The sequence below is a fragment of the Protopterus annectens genome, chromosome 5.part0 (genome assembly GCF_019279795.1).
Source record: "Protopterus annectens isolate FY-2018-M chromosome 5.part0, PAN1.0, whole genome shotgun sequence".
Classification (NCBI taxonomy): Eukaryota; Metazoa; Chordata; order Ceratodontiformes; family Protopteridae; genus Protopterus; species Protopterus annectens.
Genome location: NC_056735.1, coordinates 1,033,062,440 through 1,033,083,787, shown reverse-complemented (window position 1 = coordinate 1,033,083,787; position 21,348 = coordinate 1,033,062,440). Strand labels below are relative to the sequence as shown.

At 45.0% G+C, this 21,348-nt stretch overlaps 1 protein-coding gene across 2 annotated transcripts in view; it reads left to right on the top strand.

Annotated features, from left to right (window-relative positions):
- The window catches only part of UXS1 (UDP-glucuronate decarboxylase 1), a 1,006,428-nt gene that overhangs the window by 217,771 nt on the left and 767,309 nt on the right, over positions 1-21,348 (top strand). For both annotated transcript variants that reach the window (XM_044072750.1, XM_044072749.1), the window contains exon 4: positions 7,846-7,889. In XM_044072750.1, the coding sequence (XP_043928685.1) occupies positions 7,846-7,889 (44 nt within the window). The remainder of the gene's footprint in view (positions 1-7,845; positions 7,890-21,348) is intronic.

Genomic DNA, 21,348 nt, shown 5'->3' with positions numbered 1-21,348 from the left:
CGCCAGCACTGGTACCCAATTCTAAGGAATATGTCTCAACTCCCTCCTTGGTACTTGCCTCAACTACCTCATCTACTGCCTCATTTGAACAATCAAATTCTGCACACTCAGCTCCAAACTCTGAACCTTGCAGCATGGCTGATCATTTAATTATTCAAACAATACCTCTCAGTAAATCTGTGATGGATGTCATTTTGGAAGCCAGAAGTCCTAGTACTAGAAAATCTTATGCTGATAAATGGAAGAGATTCTGTGCTTGAAACCAAGCACAAGGAACAGACACAGCAAAGCCAAATATCCCTCACATTTTACAATATTTGACTGAGATGCTTGACGAGGGCCTATCTTTTTCTTCAATAAAAATCCATGCCTCTGCCATCTCGGCCCATTACAACATGGAGACTCACCTCTTTTCACATCCTGTGATTAAACAGTATCTTAGAGGGGCTTAAAATTTAAGGCCTCCCAGAAGATTACCAACTCCTGCATGGGACCTCAATTTTGTGCTGGAAAAACTCACCCTGCCTCCTTTTGAATCGGCAGTTACTGCAGATATAAAATTTTTATCTTGGAAAACAGCTTTCCTATTGGCAATCACTTCATCAATAAGGGTTTCAGAACTACAGGCTCTCATGGCTGTGGAGCCTTTTATTACATTCTACCCGGACAGGGTGTCCCTCAGGGCCAATCCTTCTTTTATGCCTAAGGTGGTATCCAGTGTGGTTCTTAACCAAACAGTTCACCTGCCAACCTTTTACCCAAATCCGCAGAACAAGGCGGAGCGGATTCTGCATTCATTGAATGTACACAGGCAACTAAGATTCTACTTAAATAGGACCAAATCTCTAAGAAAGTCTGAGCAACTACTGGCGGCATTCGCTGCAGGATCAGAGGGGAAGGCTATATCAAAGCAGACTATTTTTAAGTGGATAAGCCACTGCATTCGTTTCTGCTACTTGCACCATGGTAAACCTGTACCCAAGGGTATCAGGTCACATTCCACCAGGGCTGCCTCTACCTCAGCAGCTTTGCTCAGAGGAGTTCCCACCAAAGACATTCTAGAAGCTACTGCTTGGCGCTCGGTTCATACCTTCACAAAGTATTACCATTTGCCTCTCATCTCCAAATCCAGGGCATGTTTTCCCACTGTAGTTCTGCAGGGTCTTATAGCCACTTCTAATGCTATCTAGTTCCATCCTCCCTCCCATCCATAGCTTTGGGATTCTACCCAAATGTAATGACTGCAACAGTGAAACACGAAGAACATAGTACAGTTGTGTACACTTACCATAAATGTAGATATTCAAGTGAATTCACTGTTGCAGTCTGGGTTACCCACCTGCCATCCTAACTATACCTTTTCTTTCCTTCACTATACTCAAAAGCCTTTGTGGTGTATTTGCTTTTAGTTGAAGGTAAAGTTTGTTTCTAAAAATGCATTTATATATTTACTGTTTATTTATATATATATTTTTGCTCCCCATTTGGGGGGGCACCTGACATCTGGGGCAAGAAAAACTGAATAAAATGGCGTCGACTGCATGTTTTATACCCCTGATGACCTGACGTCATGGAAGAGGAGACAGCAACCGACGCAGGACTCAAGACTTTGTTATTCAGGCCGACTGAGGGCAACCTGCCAGCAGATTACCCAAATGTAATGACTGCAACAGTGAATACACTCTAACATCTACATTTATGGTAAGTGTACACAACTGTACTTTCTTCAGCCCCATTGGCTGTTTGGCTTTCGAGGCTATGGAGAGGGCTTTTGCTAGACCAAGAAGACGGATGCGTGCACAGGGTTTGGATCCATCCTGACTGGTGCTGGAGCCTGTACCTTCTTCCTCTCATTCGGGTCAACAGGAAGAGATTGACCCAGTCAGCTTTGAAGCTGCTCTACCTTCGAGCTCCATGTCTGACTCCTAGGTGTCTTCTTCAGAGGCCTTGAGGCACATACCTTGGAAAAAGGATTTGCAAGTGGAAGCATTTTGACTCCTCTCCTGAGTCTGACACTGAGGGCTCGACTTAGATTATGGAGAAGTTTCCCCAAGTCCCTCCACCCCAAGACGTCTCATTTGGAGACAATCTGGAATTGATGAAGGAGAGGGAGGGAGTGATCTACAGATGCTCCTTCTGATGAGTCAGTGTTTCTCAAACCTTTTGCGTCTGGATCTTCGTCCTGGATGATCCCACCTCCTGACTCCTTAATAGAGGTCATAGCTCAGGAGGTGTGGAAGGAACTGGTGTGGCAAAGCCTATCCCAAAAAAGACAGACAAAATTTTAGTTGCTCCTAAATGTAGGAAACGGTCAAACGGTCCCCAGTAGATGCTGTGGTAGATGTCCTTTCATTTTACTGATGTAATATTCTTAAAATGAGCACCCTCTGCCAAGGGTAGCCCAACATCCAGCCATTATACCAAAGCCTTTAGGTCAACGGTACGCCATACATCACATGTATGCTCCCCAAGCAAGGTGTAGGGCATAATGGTGATGTTCGGACATATCATCCTTAGAACTTCTTTGCCTCCAAATGGAACACCATCTTTGATTGTCCATCTGATAGCCTAAGTCTTGGCTGGATTACCTAGCCATTTAGATACGTGCTGCATTGTTTTTTTTTCCTTATCCTGCTTTGCTTACAGCATTTGTATTGTTGTGGGGTTTCGTGTCATCCAGAAAGGGTAAATGCCAGTGTAGGAGACAGAGTCCCCATAAAGACAGTCACAAGCAGTGCTCATTTCTTTAGGAGCTTCTCAGGACCATAAGTTCTGTACTGTTTATCAGGTATTTGTTACAAAGACCTTACATAGTCGTCTTTCATCCCTCGCCATTTATCTTGAAAACCAGGATCTAAAGCTTTTAGTGAAAGATGCTATGGCAGGTACTTCCCAGGGTGAGGGTCAGCACTGGATGTTTACGGTGCCGAGTTGCTAGCCCTTTTTAAAGGAGTAGGGGCCGAGAGTCTGGACCCTGAAATGCAGAAAAACAAGCAACCAAAACGGATAGAAAAGCAGAAGGTTTAGAAGACTCCATCTGAAGGAGCTCGTAATATCTCTTCTGCACTTTAAAAACTTGGGAACAATCCCAGTTGGATTAGGTGAAGATGGTTTAGTCAGATGAACAGAAAACTTTGTGTACTTTTTGTTGTCTTGTTGTTTGTTGACCATCATCTTGCCATGGTTATTTAGGCTGTCCATTCTCTGCAGAGCGAGAGATGATTGCAGAGACTCTATTATTACACCAATATCTTTTTCTTTTAGGACCTAACCCCTGCTTACTGGCTGATGTGGGCACTACCATTACTTCAAGGGAGCCTACTATTCCTCCCTGCTGCACATGAATGTTCCTAACAAGGGCTGCTTGGTGATCCATGACCACATCTGTTGTTATGGCTATTGTGTCTGTAAGTCTCTGCCTGCATGCCAAGAAACTGCCACTAGTCCTTATCTCTTCCCCCTGCTGAAGTAGGTAAACTGGCATTTGCCACTTACTGCTGCACTCATCTGCCCATCTCTTTGAGGGCCAGAACTGCTTAAACTCTGTTCATAGACAGGGCTTCTTTCTTGTGTACTACAAAACTTGGTGGATAAAGACTTGACTGTTTGTTGTGTGTACTGTTACTGTCTGCTAATTTGCAGAAATGTTTGTGGGTACATTATGCATCTGAAAAATTAATGAGAAAAGTAGATCAGAGTTTTGCTTGCAAGACCAGTAAAATGTTGGCTTCCTTCACCGTAAAGCAAGTACTGAAGTTTTTTGGTGAGAGAATGTGAACATTTTAAGTGTGTTTTTTTTTTTGTCAGTATTTGCCAGGTTTGTTTAATGGAAGACGCACCGAGATGTTGTAATGAAGTGTAGTTGTGCGGATATCCAAAACATGAGACTGGGTGCAGTTGCCTTTCTGATAGGAAGATTTTCAATGAGAAATTTATTGACTTCATGTTCTGGGTCAACGTAAATGAAGACTTTAGGGTTCTAGTTACTGAAGGAAAGATGCTGCTAAACACTAGGAGTCTTGGCATAAAACTGCACTCATTGCAAGCATTCCTTGCCCTGGAGGAGGCTGACATTTGTGCAGTCACTGAAACCTGGTTCAGAGCTGCGGAGAACACCCTAGCCTTACCAGATTACTCATCCTACCATACTTTCAGACCCCAAACTGAGGGCAACAAAACCAAAGGAGGTGGAGCTTCAATATTTATCAAAGACATACATACCTCCAGGCTGGTCAGATGGTATGATGCACAGGAGACACTCCAGATGCAGTTAATTGTTGACAAGACACCTGTTTAAATCATACCTAGCTACAGACCCCCAGCCATGACTCAGGTCGCCCACTCCACCTATCTGGACTTACTTGAATCCATCATAATTCAACCCTCTACCCTATTCTAGCCCAAACATAAACGCCCAGCGATTCATAGACTTTGTCAATGCCAGTTTGTTGGATCAGCTGTTAGACACCCCTACGAGAGGTGAAAATAATCCCACACCTGGTCCTAACCAACATGAGTATCCACTGTAGCACTCCTACAGTGTTATCCTCCTTGGTAAGATGCGACCATAAAGTGATCACTTTCGAAGTCACCATCTCCCTCTACCCCCCCCCCCCCTTGTCGGGGTCAAACAAAAAAACTTTTCCAAAGCTGACTACAATCTCTTGAGAGCAGGTATAAGCAGCTTCACAGCCACCGACCCTTCATTTGGAACTAGCATTAATGTCCAAGCCTGCACCAAAAAAACTATATGAGCACCTACATGTATAGACTCAGCAGTACCTGACAAGACGAAATCCTCTTCCTCAAGGAAAAATAAACCTCTTTGGTGGACAGCAGCAATAAACAACTCTATAATAAAAGGAAAAAAATTGCTATCCAGGATCAAGAAGAAGCAGGTGCCAAGTTGGAAGCCATCTCACCTTTGTCTGAACAAGCAAATAAGGTCACTGGTGAAATCCTCTAAGGCTAACTTCGAGTCCAAATTGGCTACATCCACTAAGGGCAGTCACAAGGCCTTCTTCACATACGTCCGCAGTCTCAAAGGTAACACTCAAATCTGCTCTGAACTGGCAGTCAGTAACTCCACATACACAAACGCTGTAGATATAACCAACTTGCTGGCAGACAGGTTCATTTAAAACTTCACTCCACCTGTCCCCATCAGTAAACCAGGACATCCCCAGCACCTGCCCCCCTCCCCTCATCACCAGGAAGCAGGTCTTTAATGCCCTTTCAAAGGCAAAAAATACAGTCTCCATGGGACCCAACAACATCCCTGGCTGTATCCTAGATTAACTCAGGCATGAGCTCTCCGCTCCATTAGACACCCTATTCAACCAAAGCCTGAGCACTGGCTTCGTGCCAGCCAAGTGGAGGACAGCCACTGCCATCCCTTTACCCAGAAGTAGAGTCCACTGATCCAGGGAGTTATTACCTAGCCTGATCTGCATGGCCATGGAACGCATCATCATGGACCTTATAAACAAGGACTTTGGCAACCTCCAAAAGCTTGACCCCACACAGTTTGGTTTTGTCAAAGGGAGATCATGCCTGTTAAACTTGGTAGACTTCTTTGAAACTGCCACCAAAGCCACAGATGAGGGGAAGACGATTCCCACCACCTACCTTGATCTGGCCAAAGCCTTCAACACTATTCCCCACTTGGGCATAATAGATAACTCTCCCAGCTAGGCATCAACCTGTATGTTACCATATGGGTAGCTAACTGGCTCACTGATGGAACTCACTCAGTCAAAACAGGGAAAGCCACCTCTGATAGTAGACCCATAATGAACGGTGTACCCCAAGGATCGGTATTGGGGCCTCTACTGTTTGGGATGTACTTTTCTGAGGTGCAAGCCAAAACCGCTGGTCTGTGGCTGAGATGACTGCAAGCTGGGTGCTGTCTAAATTCCCCTAGTGATATGAACATCCTGCAAGAGGGCCTTGCCCAAGCTAATGACTGGTGCCAGAAGCATGGCCTCAAACTGAATGCCAAGAAATTCATCATTATCCCCTTTGGGGAAAATGGCATCCCCACTAGTTATCACATTAATAACTATGTACTAAGCATGCAGTTAGTTGTGAGGGACTTGGGCACCCAGGTTGATAGCAACCTGATTTTTGACCACCACGTTGCCTCTATTGTAGGAAGGATTTGTACATCGCCCACTTCATAAATAAGGGTATTTCATTCAGGAACAAGGATATAACATCCTGTACTCCTCACTTAACAGACCCATTATCGAGTACAGTGTCCCCTTTGGCATGTACCTTGCCAAGCACATGCAGCATCTGGAGAGACCACAGAGGTTCCTGACCAGGAAAATCCAGGGTCTCAAACACCTGTCCTATGGTTAAAGCCCTGTCCCTCTACTCAGTCTCATACAGACTGCTCAGAGGTGACCTGTGTCTGGTATACAAGGCCATCTCAGACCCAGGCTTGGAGTTGCTGAATATCCGCAAGTCAAACTCCACTCTCGCAACACACACACAAGGCCTCGTCCTGGTCTGTGACATTAATAGAACTTGGTGGGATAGATTTGTGTCTCATAGACTCCCTCTCTATGTTCAACAGAGTGCCTCTCTAGCCCTCTTTAAGGGGAACCTGGACGATTGGAAGGGAAACAGAAAATACACCCCTTGGATCCCACCTGTGTCCCTGTTGGACAGGGGAAACAGATGCTGACTTTGTGGGAACATGGGCAAAATTCTTGGCTAGTCTTGTAAGGGTCTCCGGGCCAATAGCCTAGTATCATCCTATGAACCTGTCAACCACTTTTAACTAATAGCTGTACGTATTTTAATATTTGTAGTTTACCAATACACATGTACATTTGGTTTTACTGTTGGTTGGTGACTGTTCTGGGCTTGTGTTCTGTTTCATGTAGTTGCACTACATTCAAGACCTTTGGTAGGACTGTTTTCTTAGGTTCAAGTTGCTACCTGAATGAACATTAACAAAGCTTACTCTTCCACTTTGCTGCAGCAGTTGTATTGTATTTGCAGGAATTAGTTATTTGAAATGTCAGTGCAAGAAAGCATATCCTTCAGTTCAGTTTTATATTCAGTTTGCAGGAATCTCATTATCTTGAAACAAGTCTTAATCTTCCCCAAAAAGAAGATTTAAAAAAGTGAAAACAGGAAAAAAAAAACATTATTGGTTTTGACAAAAACACTACAAAACTTGAAGGTGACTAAACTCCAAAAACATTTTTAGTAGGCTAAGCCTTTCCCCGCCACACCTTCAAACTTCGTTATTCTTGCAGAAGGGCTGCCGCATTTTAGAGCAAAACAAGATCACAATGGCTTGCTCTTGTAATGAAAGTAGGCCTGAGATGGTGTGGAGGACAAAGACCCTATAAATGAGAGGTTCAGAGTGACTTGATCCTGGAGAAATACACGATTCAGTAATTTAAATTAACTGCAAAGCAGAAAATGTTTTCGTAACTTAACTGAATGTACATTCTTGGTTAGAGCATTAAACGAGTGTGTTTGTCTATATTAATTTAAATATATATGGTATCAATCTATTCTGATTGACCACATACATTTTAAGCAGTTGAAATGTGCTGTCACAGTTAGTTTACAGTTATGCTTTGCCTATGTGGAGTAAAGCATGGAGGTGTAATGTGGGGTATCTGACAAGGATTACTTGTGGGATGGACTACTTGGTAATTCTTGTGACAGATGAAAGAGCTTACATGAGGAAAGTCCTTCTTGTTCCAGGCAAGATCTGTCTGGAGTAGAGATAAAAGGTGTTAAAAATAACATAATTTGCTTGCTTGATTACACTGAAGCATATATTGTAAAGAAAACGAGTAACTGTTTCTGTTTTTGCAGGCTGTTGCACCACTTCGAGAAAAAATCAGAGATTTGGAGAAAAGGTATGGTTCATTCACTGTGCAGGCAATGTAGAATCAACGCATTGTTAATAGCACATCTGATAATATCTTTTTCGTCTGTTTATCAACCATTGGGTTTCAGGTCCGACCTCGGCCTCTTCTCAAACATTGGATCCATAGCTGAAGCTCCTCTCCTTACCCATAATCCTCTCCCATGCCCTAGATTACCTCGGATCTCGTTTGCTGCTATTTAGTTTAAATTATGTCTATATTTTTTGGTAGTTCTTAGTGCTGCAATTTTTACTGTGGGCTTCATGCCTTTCTTGTCCTTACTTTCTATCTACTAGTTTTCTGCTAGTCTTTCTACCATTTTTGTACTTCATTGTTTCTCTTATCTTGTATGCCAGTTTTATTGTTATCTAAAGCATGTATGTACACTTATTTCTTTGGAGCTTTTCTCCCCAGGACTCCACTGAAAAAGGACACATGATGTCCAGTTGGACTTTTCCTGGTAAAATAAATCTTAAATAAATAAAATTGTTGGTATTCTTTCCCAAATTTTAGGATTACCTTAATTACCATTTATCTTGTACTGTCTGTGGTATTATTGTTATTGTCACTGATATTTTGCCCTCTATGTTGGGCACAAGAAACATAGCTCTGATGCCCACTCAAGTGGATATATTGTCCTGGAGCCACACATCTTGAGGTTGCTGTTCTAGTGACCCTCAGACTTGGGGATTGAATCGGAAAAATATAGGAAAAGTCATTGCTTTAAAAAAAAAATCATCTAATGGACTCTTAATTCTTAGAACCTAAAGCATGAGGTCAGCAGGCTGAAATTAAGAGATCAAGAATTGAGGATGGTTCTGAGAAGTGTGCAGAAACAGCCTTTAATTTATGACCTTGCCTGTCTTGACAGTAAGTGCATACTTGGGAGAAGTTATTTTCTGGTTTGCATTTATGTATTTGCCTGACTCATGAAAACTACAGAGAAGAGAATCACCCTAAATCTCTGCTTAGTGTCAGTGGAAGATCCCCTGCATGTCACACTTGAGGATGCTGCTAGCTCTTAATGAGGCTGACTCTTGCTGGTAAGAGTTCCTTTCCTTGTATCATTTCCAAGTAACAGATCTCTGTTCTATCCGCTTTCCATCCAGGAATAAAGATTGCCACATGTTTACATCAAGCACTGGCTACATGTGAGCCTGCTTCCTCCACTCCTTATTTTACTTTTCTCCCATAGCTGATTTGTCATTCGAGTGGTTTAAATGCTTGAATGTGTGTGTGTGTGTTTGGCAACACTTTACTAAAGATAGTGTATTTCATTCTCTTCTGGCAGTTGGACTCGTTTGCAGGTCTTTTAGTCGCAGTTGCTTTGATATGCAGTACTTTCACTATTTCCTTTTTCCAAATATATACTGCTGCACATTAGATAGTCATTGTAGTAGATAAGGGGTTTCTCCCCCTCTCCTTTAGTTGGCTGTGGTCACAAATATAAAAGTTTAGTATTTTGAGCTTCTTATTTTAAGAAACTGGTAGGGATGCTTAATCATTTTCATCTACAAATAGAACTGCCAGTGATGCCTCCTTTGTGGAAGTGTCTAGGAATAATAAGCACCCTAGGTTAGTCAGGGCAATTGCTTATCTCCTATGTAATTATTGAATGTATGACTCCACAACCAAAATCCAAGACCTACAAGTAAGAATTATAGAGCTGTGAATACTAAAGAGTGATCCCCTCTAAACAGTCATAAAACTTGCCGTAATCCTGTTTAGAGCATTTTTTGCAAGAATGCTTCATTCTCCTTGCACCCATCACCCAATGAGCAGTTCCAAAAAGTTATTGCCATCTTTGTCAAAAGAACAGGAAGCTTCTTAGGAGATTTAACAAACTTGTTTGGTTAGCTAAATCTCCTAAGAAGCTTCCTGTTCTTTTGACAAAGATGGCAGTAACTTTTTGGAACTGCTCATTGGGTGAGGGGTGCAAGGAGAATGAAGCACTGTTACAAAAAATGCTATTCAAAATGGTTTGGTGGGTGGCCACGGTGGGGCAGCGGTTAGCGTTGTTGCCTCACAGCAAGAGGTTATCCGGTTCGATCCTCGGCTGGGGTGCCTTCTGTGCGGAGTCTGCATGTCCTACCTGTGGTTGCGTTTTCCTCTGTGTGCTCTGGTTTCCACCCAAATCCCAAAGATATGCTTTAGGTGGATTGGACACACTAAATTGGCCCTAGACGTGAGTGCGTGCGTGTGTGTGCCTTCTGTGGAAGGTTGGGCACTGGGCCAGCAACTTGACATCGTAAAACTCTACTGCCAATCATGAGCGGACAGGTGATCTGCTGTGGCGACCCCTAACTGGGAAAAGCCAAAAGAAGAAGAAGATTCAAAATGGTTTGGTAACTATTTCATATTTTGAATAAAATCCAAATATCCTTCCTTATCACTGCTGCAATGTTCATAACGTGGGATCTCCTGCCAAGGATTGTCCAGCATCCAGCTGCCAGACGGTATACCAAATCCTTTATATCCTCCTAGCATTGTATGGCAAACACATTTCCCTGCACAAGCTTAAGGCATTAACATGACCTACGTACGCTCCATACGTAGAACTTCTTCGCTGCTAGTCCGAATGCCATAGTTGCATGCTGGATTGAACACCCTTTGCTGAGCTGGTTTCCGATAAGAGCTTTGCTTGGGGTTCCTTGTTTTTCTTTTGTTTGTGTACTTAACTTACTTTACTTCTGGTAGCAGATTATTTTAGACTCCTAGGTTCTGTCCCATTGTCTGTCATGGTTATTTTGTGGTATGGAACTCCCTTCCCCATTTCTTAGGTCTTCCTCAACCTCCTCCAGACCAGCTAACTCATTTTTCTGTTCCAGAGTTCCGCAGAGTAACAAGGTTTTACTCCAAAATGTTTCTGGTTCCCAGAATATAGGGGTCTTGGAGACCAGTCCTAGACCTATCTTTTCTAAATACTTTTCTAAAGATATTTCCATCAGTATGCTTTCTCTCCTGACTTTGTTTCCAATCTTACTTCCACAAACTTTTCTGGTCTCCCTAGACCTAAAGGATGCCTATCTTTTCAGTTTTTCCATCTGTGCTGATATGTTTTGTTTATTTGCACCAGTGTGCGATAGATTCTGGTCTGTTCTAATACTGCACATTGCCTTTAACATGTATATCTTTCCAAGTATTTTTGTTAATCTGTTCCAACAATGACTCTTCTTAATTGCTTTATAGTTTTTCTCCATTCACTACTTCCATGATGACATTTGATTTCTTCTCTTCTTTTCCCTTATTTTTATAGTGTATTTTTGTGGTAAGACTATCTATTAATAATTAAGCTGCACAGTAATATATCCTCTTTACTTTTGTTATATCACATGAATTTTTGTTAATAGTTTTGATTACTGTGTTCATTTTTTATCAAACATCTAACATTGTGGGTCTTATTGTTTTTATATAATCTATTTCTTTCATCTGTATTAAATTAAGCAACTCTTCCCTTAGATCTTTTTCTTCTGAGCTGAGGCCACATTCTTTATTCTCTGTTTCTGTTGGCATTCTACAGAAAGTTCTAGAACATCTTCCTGTCACATGTTCTCTTCATCTGCATCCTGAGCCATCCCTTGCTGTTTCATGTGGAATCTTACTGGCCTATCACTCCACAACACTGACTGGGTCAGAGTTGCCAATTTCCTGCTCCTTCCATTGCGTTGCAACTCCAGCTGAACTTTTGTACTGGTTTCCTGTTTTCTCCAGAATATCTCCATGTGGCAACTGCTGATCAGATGCTTCCTGTTCCATCAATTTTCTCTTTAATTTGGGAACTCATTGTTCCATCATGCTGTGATGTTACCAGAATTGGATTTTGTACACTAAATACTTCATTGTGCATGTAATCCATAACTTCAGTTTCAATTTCTTTTATTTTTCCATTGCTAATCCTCTTCTCTACTTCTTCCCGTTGTTTTCTTATTTTTAGTTTTGTAAAAATGTCCATATCTGGATGCTTTTGCTTGTATTTCTCTTAAAATGTCTTTGGTTCTGCTTTTTTATGTATTGATTAATTTTGCTTTTTTACTTGTATGAACTGTTCTAACTGCGGTGGTGGTGGTGCTGTGGTAGCGTTGTCGCCTCACAGTATGACGTTGCTCTGTTCGATTCTCAGCTAGAGCGTCTTTTGTGTGGAGACATGCGTAAATGGGCGTACCTTCGTTGAAGGTTGTGCGTCAGAGCTGGCAAGTCGGCACGTAAAAATCTACTGCCAATCATTAGCGGACTGGAGTTCCGCTGTGGTGACACCTAACCAGGAAAAGCCGAAAGATACAACAACTTGTATGAACTGCTCCGTGCTGCCTTAGGTGTATTCTTCTGTTAAAGCTCATTTGTCAGCAGTTTCTGCTTTGCTACATTTGAATCCACTGTTGCCCTCTTGTTTTGAGGTCAAGCAATTCCTTAAAGGTGTCCATCACATCAGGCCCTAAGAAAACCCATTCTTCCCCCTTGAGATCTTAATTTTGTCCTTGAGAAACTGACTCGGGCTCCATTTGAGCATGCTTCTTTGCAATACTGCATCTGGAAGACTGTTTTGTTGGTTGCACTTTCTTCAGTCAAGAGAGTTTCTAAACTTCAGGCTCTGATGGTGATTCCTCCCTGTTTGATTTTTCATAGGTGTGTGTGCATACTAATCCTTTTCTGTCGAAGGTGGTCAGCTGAGTTTTCTGTTAATCAGTCTGTTCAACTTCCTTTTCCTTTCTCTGCAATTGGCTAGTGAGAAGGTTCTTCCCGCTTTGGGTGTACATTGACAACTCTGGTATTTAGATAAGACGAGGGTTATCCACAAATCTAAGCAGCTTTTTTTTTCCATACAAGGAGATTGAGTTTGTCAGTTTCTAAGCAAATCATCTCCTCCTGGAGTTTTAAGGCCATTTTTTTTTTGTTTTATTTTTGTTTTCATAGAACACAGCTTTTTGCCTCTGCCCAAGCTCATTCTGTGAGGGCAGTGGCATTTACTGGACCTTCCTTCAAGTATTTCAATACTAGATACATCCTTGAAACTGCCACTTGGACCTCTGTCCACCCTTTTACTAAACATTACAAGTTGGATGACCTTTCCAAAGCCAGAGTGGGATTTGCCAGGGATGTACTTCATAGGTTTGTGAAGGGCTTTTCTGTGCCTTCCTTCTCCCATTCTTTTCAGTAACTTTGGTAAACTTCCACATTATGAAAACTGCAACAGTGGCAAGGAAAGACGTAGTACAGTTGTGTAGAATCTTACCATAACAGTAGATGTCCTCCTCCTCACTGTTGCAGTATTCAGTACCTTCCTCCTGCTCCCTTTTCTCTTGGGAACACTCTGCTGGCTGAGGGGTCTTTGACTTTCTCTTCTGTTTCTATTTATCTCTGGATGTGTGTTCTATATGCCCTACACCTGCACTTGGAGAATATGTGTGATGTACGATGTTGGGAGGATGTAAAGGCTTTGGTATACTGACCAGATGTTTCGCTGTCCTTGGCAGGCGATCCCACATATTATGAATGTTGCAACAGTGGAAAGGGCATATACTGTTAGACTTTCTTGCTTCATCCGTTCTAACACCTGAGCTGTTTGTTGAACTCTGGTCGTGTGGTCACAGTTGGGGTTTCATATATCTCTGTCACAGCTCTTGAGACAATATAAACATTTTTAAGAATGTCTGCATAAGCTGTATACTTGGCAAGAGGTGTCCACATTTGTCAGCAGAATTCAGTTCCAAGAGATGGTAGGGTTTTCAGTGTCTTTTGTAATATCTTTCTACCTTCCAGCACTTGTAAGGAGTACTGGAAGAGATGTTCCCTTAGCTTATGATTGACTTCTGTTATTCTTCACCTGCTATTAAAATAATCCATTTGCATGAATTAAGTTTAACAGTTGTTCTAGAGAGTAGTGTTAGCAGGAATACAAACCAACATTTAATCTTGATATATAATGCATATATATATATCTATATATATATCTATATATATATATATCTATATATATATATATATATATATATATATATATATATATATATATATATATATATATATATATATTATGTATATTTTGCACATGAGTTGGTTGTTTACTTTTTTTAGAAAGTTTACAGGCCTTTACCCACAGTCTACAATTGTTGCAAACTGGTTCAGATGTGAAGGGTAAGTTCACTACTTCATCTATCCCTTCGACTCGTTCTTCGAGGAGTCTCTCCGATGTGGACCGAGTGGTGCAGAGGCTCCTCCAGAACCTGGCATTAGCCAAATTGTTGTCATCTCCGGCCCAACCGGTCTCGGAGCCAAAGACGTCCTTGCCTACTGTGTCTGCTCCTCCTCCGAGCCGAGCAGAGCCTTCGGAGCCGGAGGGGGTAGAACTGATGATGTAATGGGATCCTATCTCGCCTACATTCATAACTGATGGGTTTGGAGCCGATCCATCGGCTCCGACTCGGCCACTATATAGTAGAACGAAGTCTCTAATTGGCTGGGCTACCCCTTATCCCAGAATGCACCACGCCTGCTTCCCCAGATTTCGTTTGCCGCTTTTCAAGCTAGACGTGGTCTCGACTTGGCTGGAGCTAAGTGGTTTTTTGTTACTTTTTGGTCTTTTGACCTAGGGTTTTCTTCACTAAATTAACAAATAGCTGTTTTAACAGCTTTACGTGTGTGTGTGAACCTTTTTTCAGTGTGATTGGTGTTTTCTTTACTTACCGGGCAAGGCCCGTTTAAGTTAGAGGGCCCTTGCCCTTATTTGTGAGTCAATCTGTTGATTTTGTCTACTTTTTAAGTTTGTTCTTCGCCCTACTGTACGTCCTGCTTTATCGGGCTAAGCCCGTTTTTAGTTAGAGGGCTTCTGCCCATTGTTTTTGAGTCAAGGGCTCATGCCCTACTTTAAGGTTACTTTTCGTGGTAAAAAAATTGTTGTGTGATAGGATGTCAAAAGAACAGAAGTCTGGTTTTAAAAAGTGCACCAAGTGCAACTACAAAATGTCTATTACTGATAGCCATGCTGTTTGCGTATATTGTTTAGGACCAAAACATTTGCAGGAAACATGTAGTGTTTGTCATGCTTTTTCCTCTAGGGTCCTTCAAGAACCTAAAAATAAATTGATCCTTAAGGGCCTTATTAAGCCCTCCTTTGAGGAAGCTTTGGCTTCTCCTTCCTCTCCAGCTTCTAAAAAGAAAAGGTCGTCGGCTCCGACCAGTCCGTCGGAACCGACTTCTAAGAAGCATAGGTCGACCTCTTCTTCCTCGGCTCCAATGGCTTCGGAGCCTCGGGTGGAAGGGTCTGCCTCGATACCACTTTCCTCGGCTCCATTGGTGTTGGAGCCGCAGGTTGTGGGATCGAGAGGCGAATCACCTGCTTCGGTTCCTTTGGTTTCGGAGCCGTTGGAGGTGTGCAGCTCAGACTCCCCCCCCCCCCAGCCCCGAAGCCCCCTTCGGTGCCGATGTTTATTCATACGGTTCCGGATCCGGTGCCGATGGTGTTGGAACCATTTTGGAGCCGGTCCCCTGGTCTATCGGAGCAGAGAGAGAAGTCGTCTCGGCCCCCATCTATTTCCTCTAAATCCTCCAGGTTATCAGACTCAGATTTGGACAGAGTTATCCAGAGGCTTTTCCAGTCCCCGGTTTTTGCAAAAATGGTCTCTGCTCCAGCCCACTCGGCTCCGGAGCCGGTCCCCACTTTGCATCCGATTCCTCCTCCATCCTCCTCGGAGCCGTTGGAGTCAGTGATGGTAGAGCGGAGCAGAGTTGTCCAGTCGGAACCGAGACTCCCTTGGAGCTTCTCTGTTCCGACCATCATTCCTACCCTGTCCTTGGCAGGGATTCCCGGTACCGTCGTGGTCTCTCAGCCGGTGTCCTCCGTAGAGTCTGGAGGTCCTGCTTTTGAGGCCATGAGGAGTGCGCTGGCCATGTCCTTGCCGGCTCAGCAAATCTCTACCTCACCGTCCCTAGGCTTGGGAACTGGTGCTTCTGGTGTGCTTCATTCCCACGACAGTGGGGCCCCAGGGCTTGAGGATACCCCCTTGGGGGGTTCCCTTCTCCCGGGAGGTCCTTCTGAATCCGCTTCAGATGAACCTCCAAGAAAAAAATTGTGCAAGAGGAAGCACATTGACTCCCAGGATGAGTCTATCACATCAGATACTGACCTCGATGATGCGGAGGGGTCCCCAAAATCGTCCTCGGATGACGTCTCATTCTCAGATATCCTCGAGATCCTGAGACAGAGAGGCGATTGGCAGTCCAAAACCCCTTCCGCAGAGGAGTCTGTCTTCCTCAAGGCTTTTGGGGCCCAGCCCTCCGCCTCCTGGGTGTCTCCACCCTTCGATGAATTACTAGATTTAGTTTCTCGAAGGGTGTGGGAACACCCTGATTCTGTGGAACCGGTGCCCGCCAGGCCTAACAAGTTCCTCTCAGCCCCTCCTCAAAAGGAATTTTTGACTAAAGGAGTTGCAGTAGATGCGATGGTGGTGGCATCTGCCACTCAGCAAGACGTGGCAGAGGCTTCAACGTCTATTCACCCTTCTAATAAGGATTCCAGGAGCATGGATAGGTATGGGAAGCGTACCCTTTCTTCAGCGGCCTTTACCCTGCGGTCGCTGAATTACCTTTGTCATTTTACCAGGCTCCAAAGGGACCTCCTCAAAGAGTTAGATGAGTCTCTTACGGGTAATCTTCCTGAGGCGTTAGCCCAACCTGTTGGCGCCCAGATGACTACCCTATCTTCGATAGTCAACTCTTCCATGAGGCTCATCTCATATGCGGCCGAAGGGGCGAGTAGAGCAGCGGGAACAGGCGTGGCTCTTAGAAGACACGCCTGGTTACGCTTGTGTCCCTTTGCGGAGGCTTTTAAGTCTTCCTTCACCGACGCCCCCTTTGATGGGTCCTCCCTGTTTGGACCCAAGGTGAAGGACACACTGACTCTGTGCGAGCAGGAGGGCAAGACCTTGACTGCCGTGGGGGCCTGTTTTCTGCTCCCTCTAGACCTTACCCCAAGGCCCAGAGAGGAGGGAAAATGTGGTTCAGGAAATCTCAAAGGTCTTTCCCTACTCCACCGAGTGATCCCCCCTCAAGAGGCAGGGGGGGGATTCAGGAAGATGCCGCCCCATAGGCAGCAGAGGCCCCCGTAACTCTGGAGACCGCGATTCCTTTCGTGGTCCATCCTACGCTCCCCGTCCCTGAGACGTGGCCTGACTGCACATCTCCGGAGCCAGTCGGGGGTCGTTTTGCGGAACACCCGCAGGCTTGGGAATCACCAAGGATCAGTGGGTGCCCCGAACCATAACTGGAGGCTATCTCATCCCTTTCATCAAGATCCCCCCTCTTCCTATCAGGAAAATCCCGGATGTGCCACCCAGTCAGCGGGATCAAGCAGCGGTCGAGGTTTCAAAGCTGCTAAGAAAAGGAGTCATCCAGCCTGTCCCCGCCGACCAGATCGGATCAGGAACTTACTCAAGACTATTTTTGGTGCCAAAAAAGACCGGGGTCTTAAGGCCCATTTTGGACCTCAGATCATTGAATCGCTTTGTAAAAAAATCCAAATTCCGAATGGTCATCCTTCAGTCCATTCTCCCGTTATTGGAGAAGGATGTCTGGATGTGCTCCATAGATCTCAAGGATGCTTACTATCACATTCTGATAAGTCAAGAGTCCAGGAGTCATTTACGCTTCCGCCTGGGAACCAGTCATTTCCAGTTCCGAGCACTGCCCTTTGGTCTCACCACAGCCCCCAGGGTGTTCACCAAGTGTCTGGCAGTAGTGACCGCTCACTTGAGAAGTCTAGGATTCCAAGTGTTTCCCTATCTAGACGACTGGCTCCTTACTGCCACCTCCAAGCATCTATTAGTTCGGGCGCTTATGACCACAGTCAGTTTGGGTCATTCACTAGGAATCCCGTTCAGTTGGGGAAAATCTGTGCTGCAGCCGTCTCAACGTATTACCTTTATAGGCGCAGAGTTAGACACAAGAAGAATGCGGGCATTCTTGCCGGTAGAAAGGATTCAGGTCCTGCAGTCTCAGGTTCAAACCTTGTTACCCAGATCACGAGTTCAGGCCAGACTGATTCTGCAGTTATTGGGCACGATGGCCTCGACTATTCTTCTAGTCCCCTTAGCCAGGCTGCACATGCGGGTGCTGCAATGGCTACTGTCGGTTCAATGGTCCTTTCAGGAACTTCCCTTGAACCATTTGGTCCAGATTACGGAAATTTGCCGTCGGGACCTACGTTGGTGGCTGCTTCGGTCCAACCTGGACCAGGGGCGACCCTTTGCCCTTCAGCCTCCCGTCGCCACGGTGACCACGGACGCCTCCCAGATAGGGTGGGGGGGTCATTATCTGGACAGGTCTGTCCAAGGCACGTGGCAGGCTCACGAAACGCACTTACATATCAATATCCTGGAAATGAGAGCAGTGCTACTGGTGTTGCAAGCACTTCATCATGCTCTTCCCCGGGGTACTATTGCGATCCTATCCGACAACATGTCGGTAGTCTGGTACATAAACAAGCAAGGCAGAACCAGGTCCTACCCTCTTTGCCGAGAGGCCATGAGAGTGTGGCATTGGGCGATTTCTACCAGCATTTCCTAGTGGCAACGCACATTCCGGGGAAATCCAATGTGATTGCAGACAGGCTGAGCAGGACTCTCCTGTTGCCCCACGAGTGGTCCCTCAACGACAGGGTGGCTGCAAACATCTTCGCCAAGTGGGGCCTCCCTTGTTGCGACTTGTTCGCCAGCCCTCACAATGCAAAATGCAGGGAGTTCTTCACTCTGACTCCCTCTCAGAGGCAGATTACCAGGGACGCTCTAGCTCACAGTTGGCCCCCCGGTCTACTTTACGCCTTCCCTCCGGTTCCCCTTCTCCCGAAGGTGATACAGAAGGCGATTTATATAGGAAGCGACATGATTTTGATCGCTCCACACTGGCCTCGTCAGGTTTGGTTCCCCTTCCTTCTGAGGTATGCGGTGGAAGGCCCATGGTTTCTGGACCCTGGTGCCCGACCTGTTGACTCATCAGTTGGGACAGTCTCACCCATCCCTCAGGTCCTTGAGGTTGGCCGCTTGGTTACTCCACTTCCAACCTTAGTCAGAGATAACTCTTTTTCTTCAGACGTCATCCACATTTTGTCCTCTTCTCACAAACCCTCCACTATTAAACTGTATTCCAGCAAGTGGAAGAGGTTTGCTCTTTGGGCCCAGCAACGAGGTATAGATCCCCTTACCGCCCCAGTACCTCAGGTTTTAGAATTCCTGGCTTTGTTTTATTTGGGCTCTTCAGTTTCCACAATTAAAGTCCAACTGGTGGCTATCTCTAATTTTCATGTCTCCTTTGAGCCTTCCTTAATGGCAAACAGGCTTTGCAAATCTTTCCTTAAAGGAGCGTGGCTCCTTCGGCCCCCAATAGCCCATCCTGTGCCCCCTTGGGACCTGAATATGGTTCTAGCTTCTTTAACTGCCCGCTCCTTTGAACCAGCAGCTACTTGTGATATAAAATTTCTATCTTGGAAAACCGCCTTTTTGGTGGCAATAACCTCTGCCAAGCGGGTCTCAGAGCTTCAGGCTCTCTGTTCTAATCCTCCTTATTTGATCTTTCACAAAGACAGAGTGTCCCTCAAGTTAAATCCCTCTTTCTTGCCCAAGGTAGCATCCCCCTTATGCATTCAACAATCCTTGGAGCTCCCTGTGTTTTTTCCCAAATTCTCCAATAGCGCAAAATATATTTTCCATCAGTTGGATGTTCACAGACAACTGCATTTTTATTTAAGTAGGACCAATCAGACACGAAAGTCAGATCAGCTTTTTGTGTCCTTTGCGGAAAATAGGTTGGGTCAACCGGTGGCTAAAACCACCATAGCCAGATGGATTAAAGATTGCATCTCCTTCATTTATTCACGGTCCGGCAAAGAGCTACCTTTCCCAGTCAGGGCTCATTCTACCAGGGCAATGGCTACTTCTGTAGCATTCCACTCCAAATTATCGATAGATGATATCTGTGCGGCCACTACCTGGACTTCTCCACACACCTTCATTTCTCATTACAAGATAGATGTGGCTTCTTGGGGTAGAGCGTCCGTTGGTTCCACAGTTCTCAGGAGTGTTTTCCAATGAGCTACCCGGGATTTAGGTGCTAGGGACGCTGTCCCATCAGTTATGAATGTAGGCGAGATAGGATCCCATTACATCTTTTAGTTATGTACTTACCATAACTTCGGATGTATGGGATCCATCTCGCCTACATTCATACGTACCCGCCCTCCTTCCCCCTTCCCATTGGATTTAGAGGGAATGTTGCTAATTACTGAGTTTTTCTCTTGAAGGACTTTAGTTTGTTACAGTTGCTGGTATGTCTCTGTGTCTGGATGTAGGTATGAAAGCGAACAAACAAGATCTGGGGAAGCAGGTGTGGTGCATTCTGGGATAAGGGGTAGCCCAGCCAATTAGAGACTTTGTTCTACTATATAGTGGCCGAGTCAGAGCCGATGGATCAGCTCCGAACCCATCAGTTATGAATGTAGGCGAGATGGATCCCATACATCCGAAGTTATGGTAAGTACATAACTAAAAGATCGTGGAACCCTCGGAGCCAAGGCCTGTTCCAGTGCCATCGGCTCTGTCGACTACTTCAATACCTTTCGAAGAGTCTGGGAGCCGACACTCTCCGGTAGGCTCTGGCGGGGCGGGGAGGGAATCGAACCGATGGGTCGGTTCTGACCCTTCCTCTCTGCGTTTCAGCACGGATCAGCTCGTCTCCTTCTGGTTCAGAGCCCACTGTTTCGGTGCTGGGGAAGTTGCCATCTTCTTTGGAACTGGCTGCTTCCTCGCATCGGAGCAGTGGGGCTTTGGATGCCATGAAGAGAGTTATGTCTTCAAAGACACCCACTTCATCGGGGCCTATTTCCTCATCCCCGAAAGTGCCGCGTTGTACCTCTGCATCACAGGTCCCCTTAATGTGTTGAGACCCTGAGCCTCGGGTAGCCCCATTGGGTGACCCATGTTCTACTAAGAGCTCACCAGAAGCTCCCACTGATGAGGGTCTCAGGAAGAAGCTTTGCAAGAGGAGGCATTTAGACTCCCCGCAGGAGTGTGTCACATCAGACACTGACTTAGAGGAGTCAAAAGGATCCCCACGGTCCCCCTCACTGGATGTCTCTTTTGCTGATATCCAGGAGATCCTAAGACAGAGGAGTGGCTGGCAGTCCGTTAACCCTACTGATAAGTCAGTGTTGCTGAAGGCCTTTGGGTCTCAACCCTCCACCTCCTGGGTGACTCCACCCTTTGATGAATTAATGGATTTAGTTGCTTGAAGAGCGTGGGAGTCTCCTGATACTGTGGAACCTGTACCTCGGTGGCCCAACAAATTTATTACCTCACCACAAGACAAAATGTTTCTTACCAAAGGAGTGCTGGTTGATGCCATGGTGGTGGCTGCGGCCACCAAGAAAGAGATGTCTGAAACCTCTTCTACTGTCCATCCTCCTAAT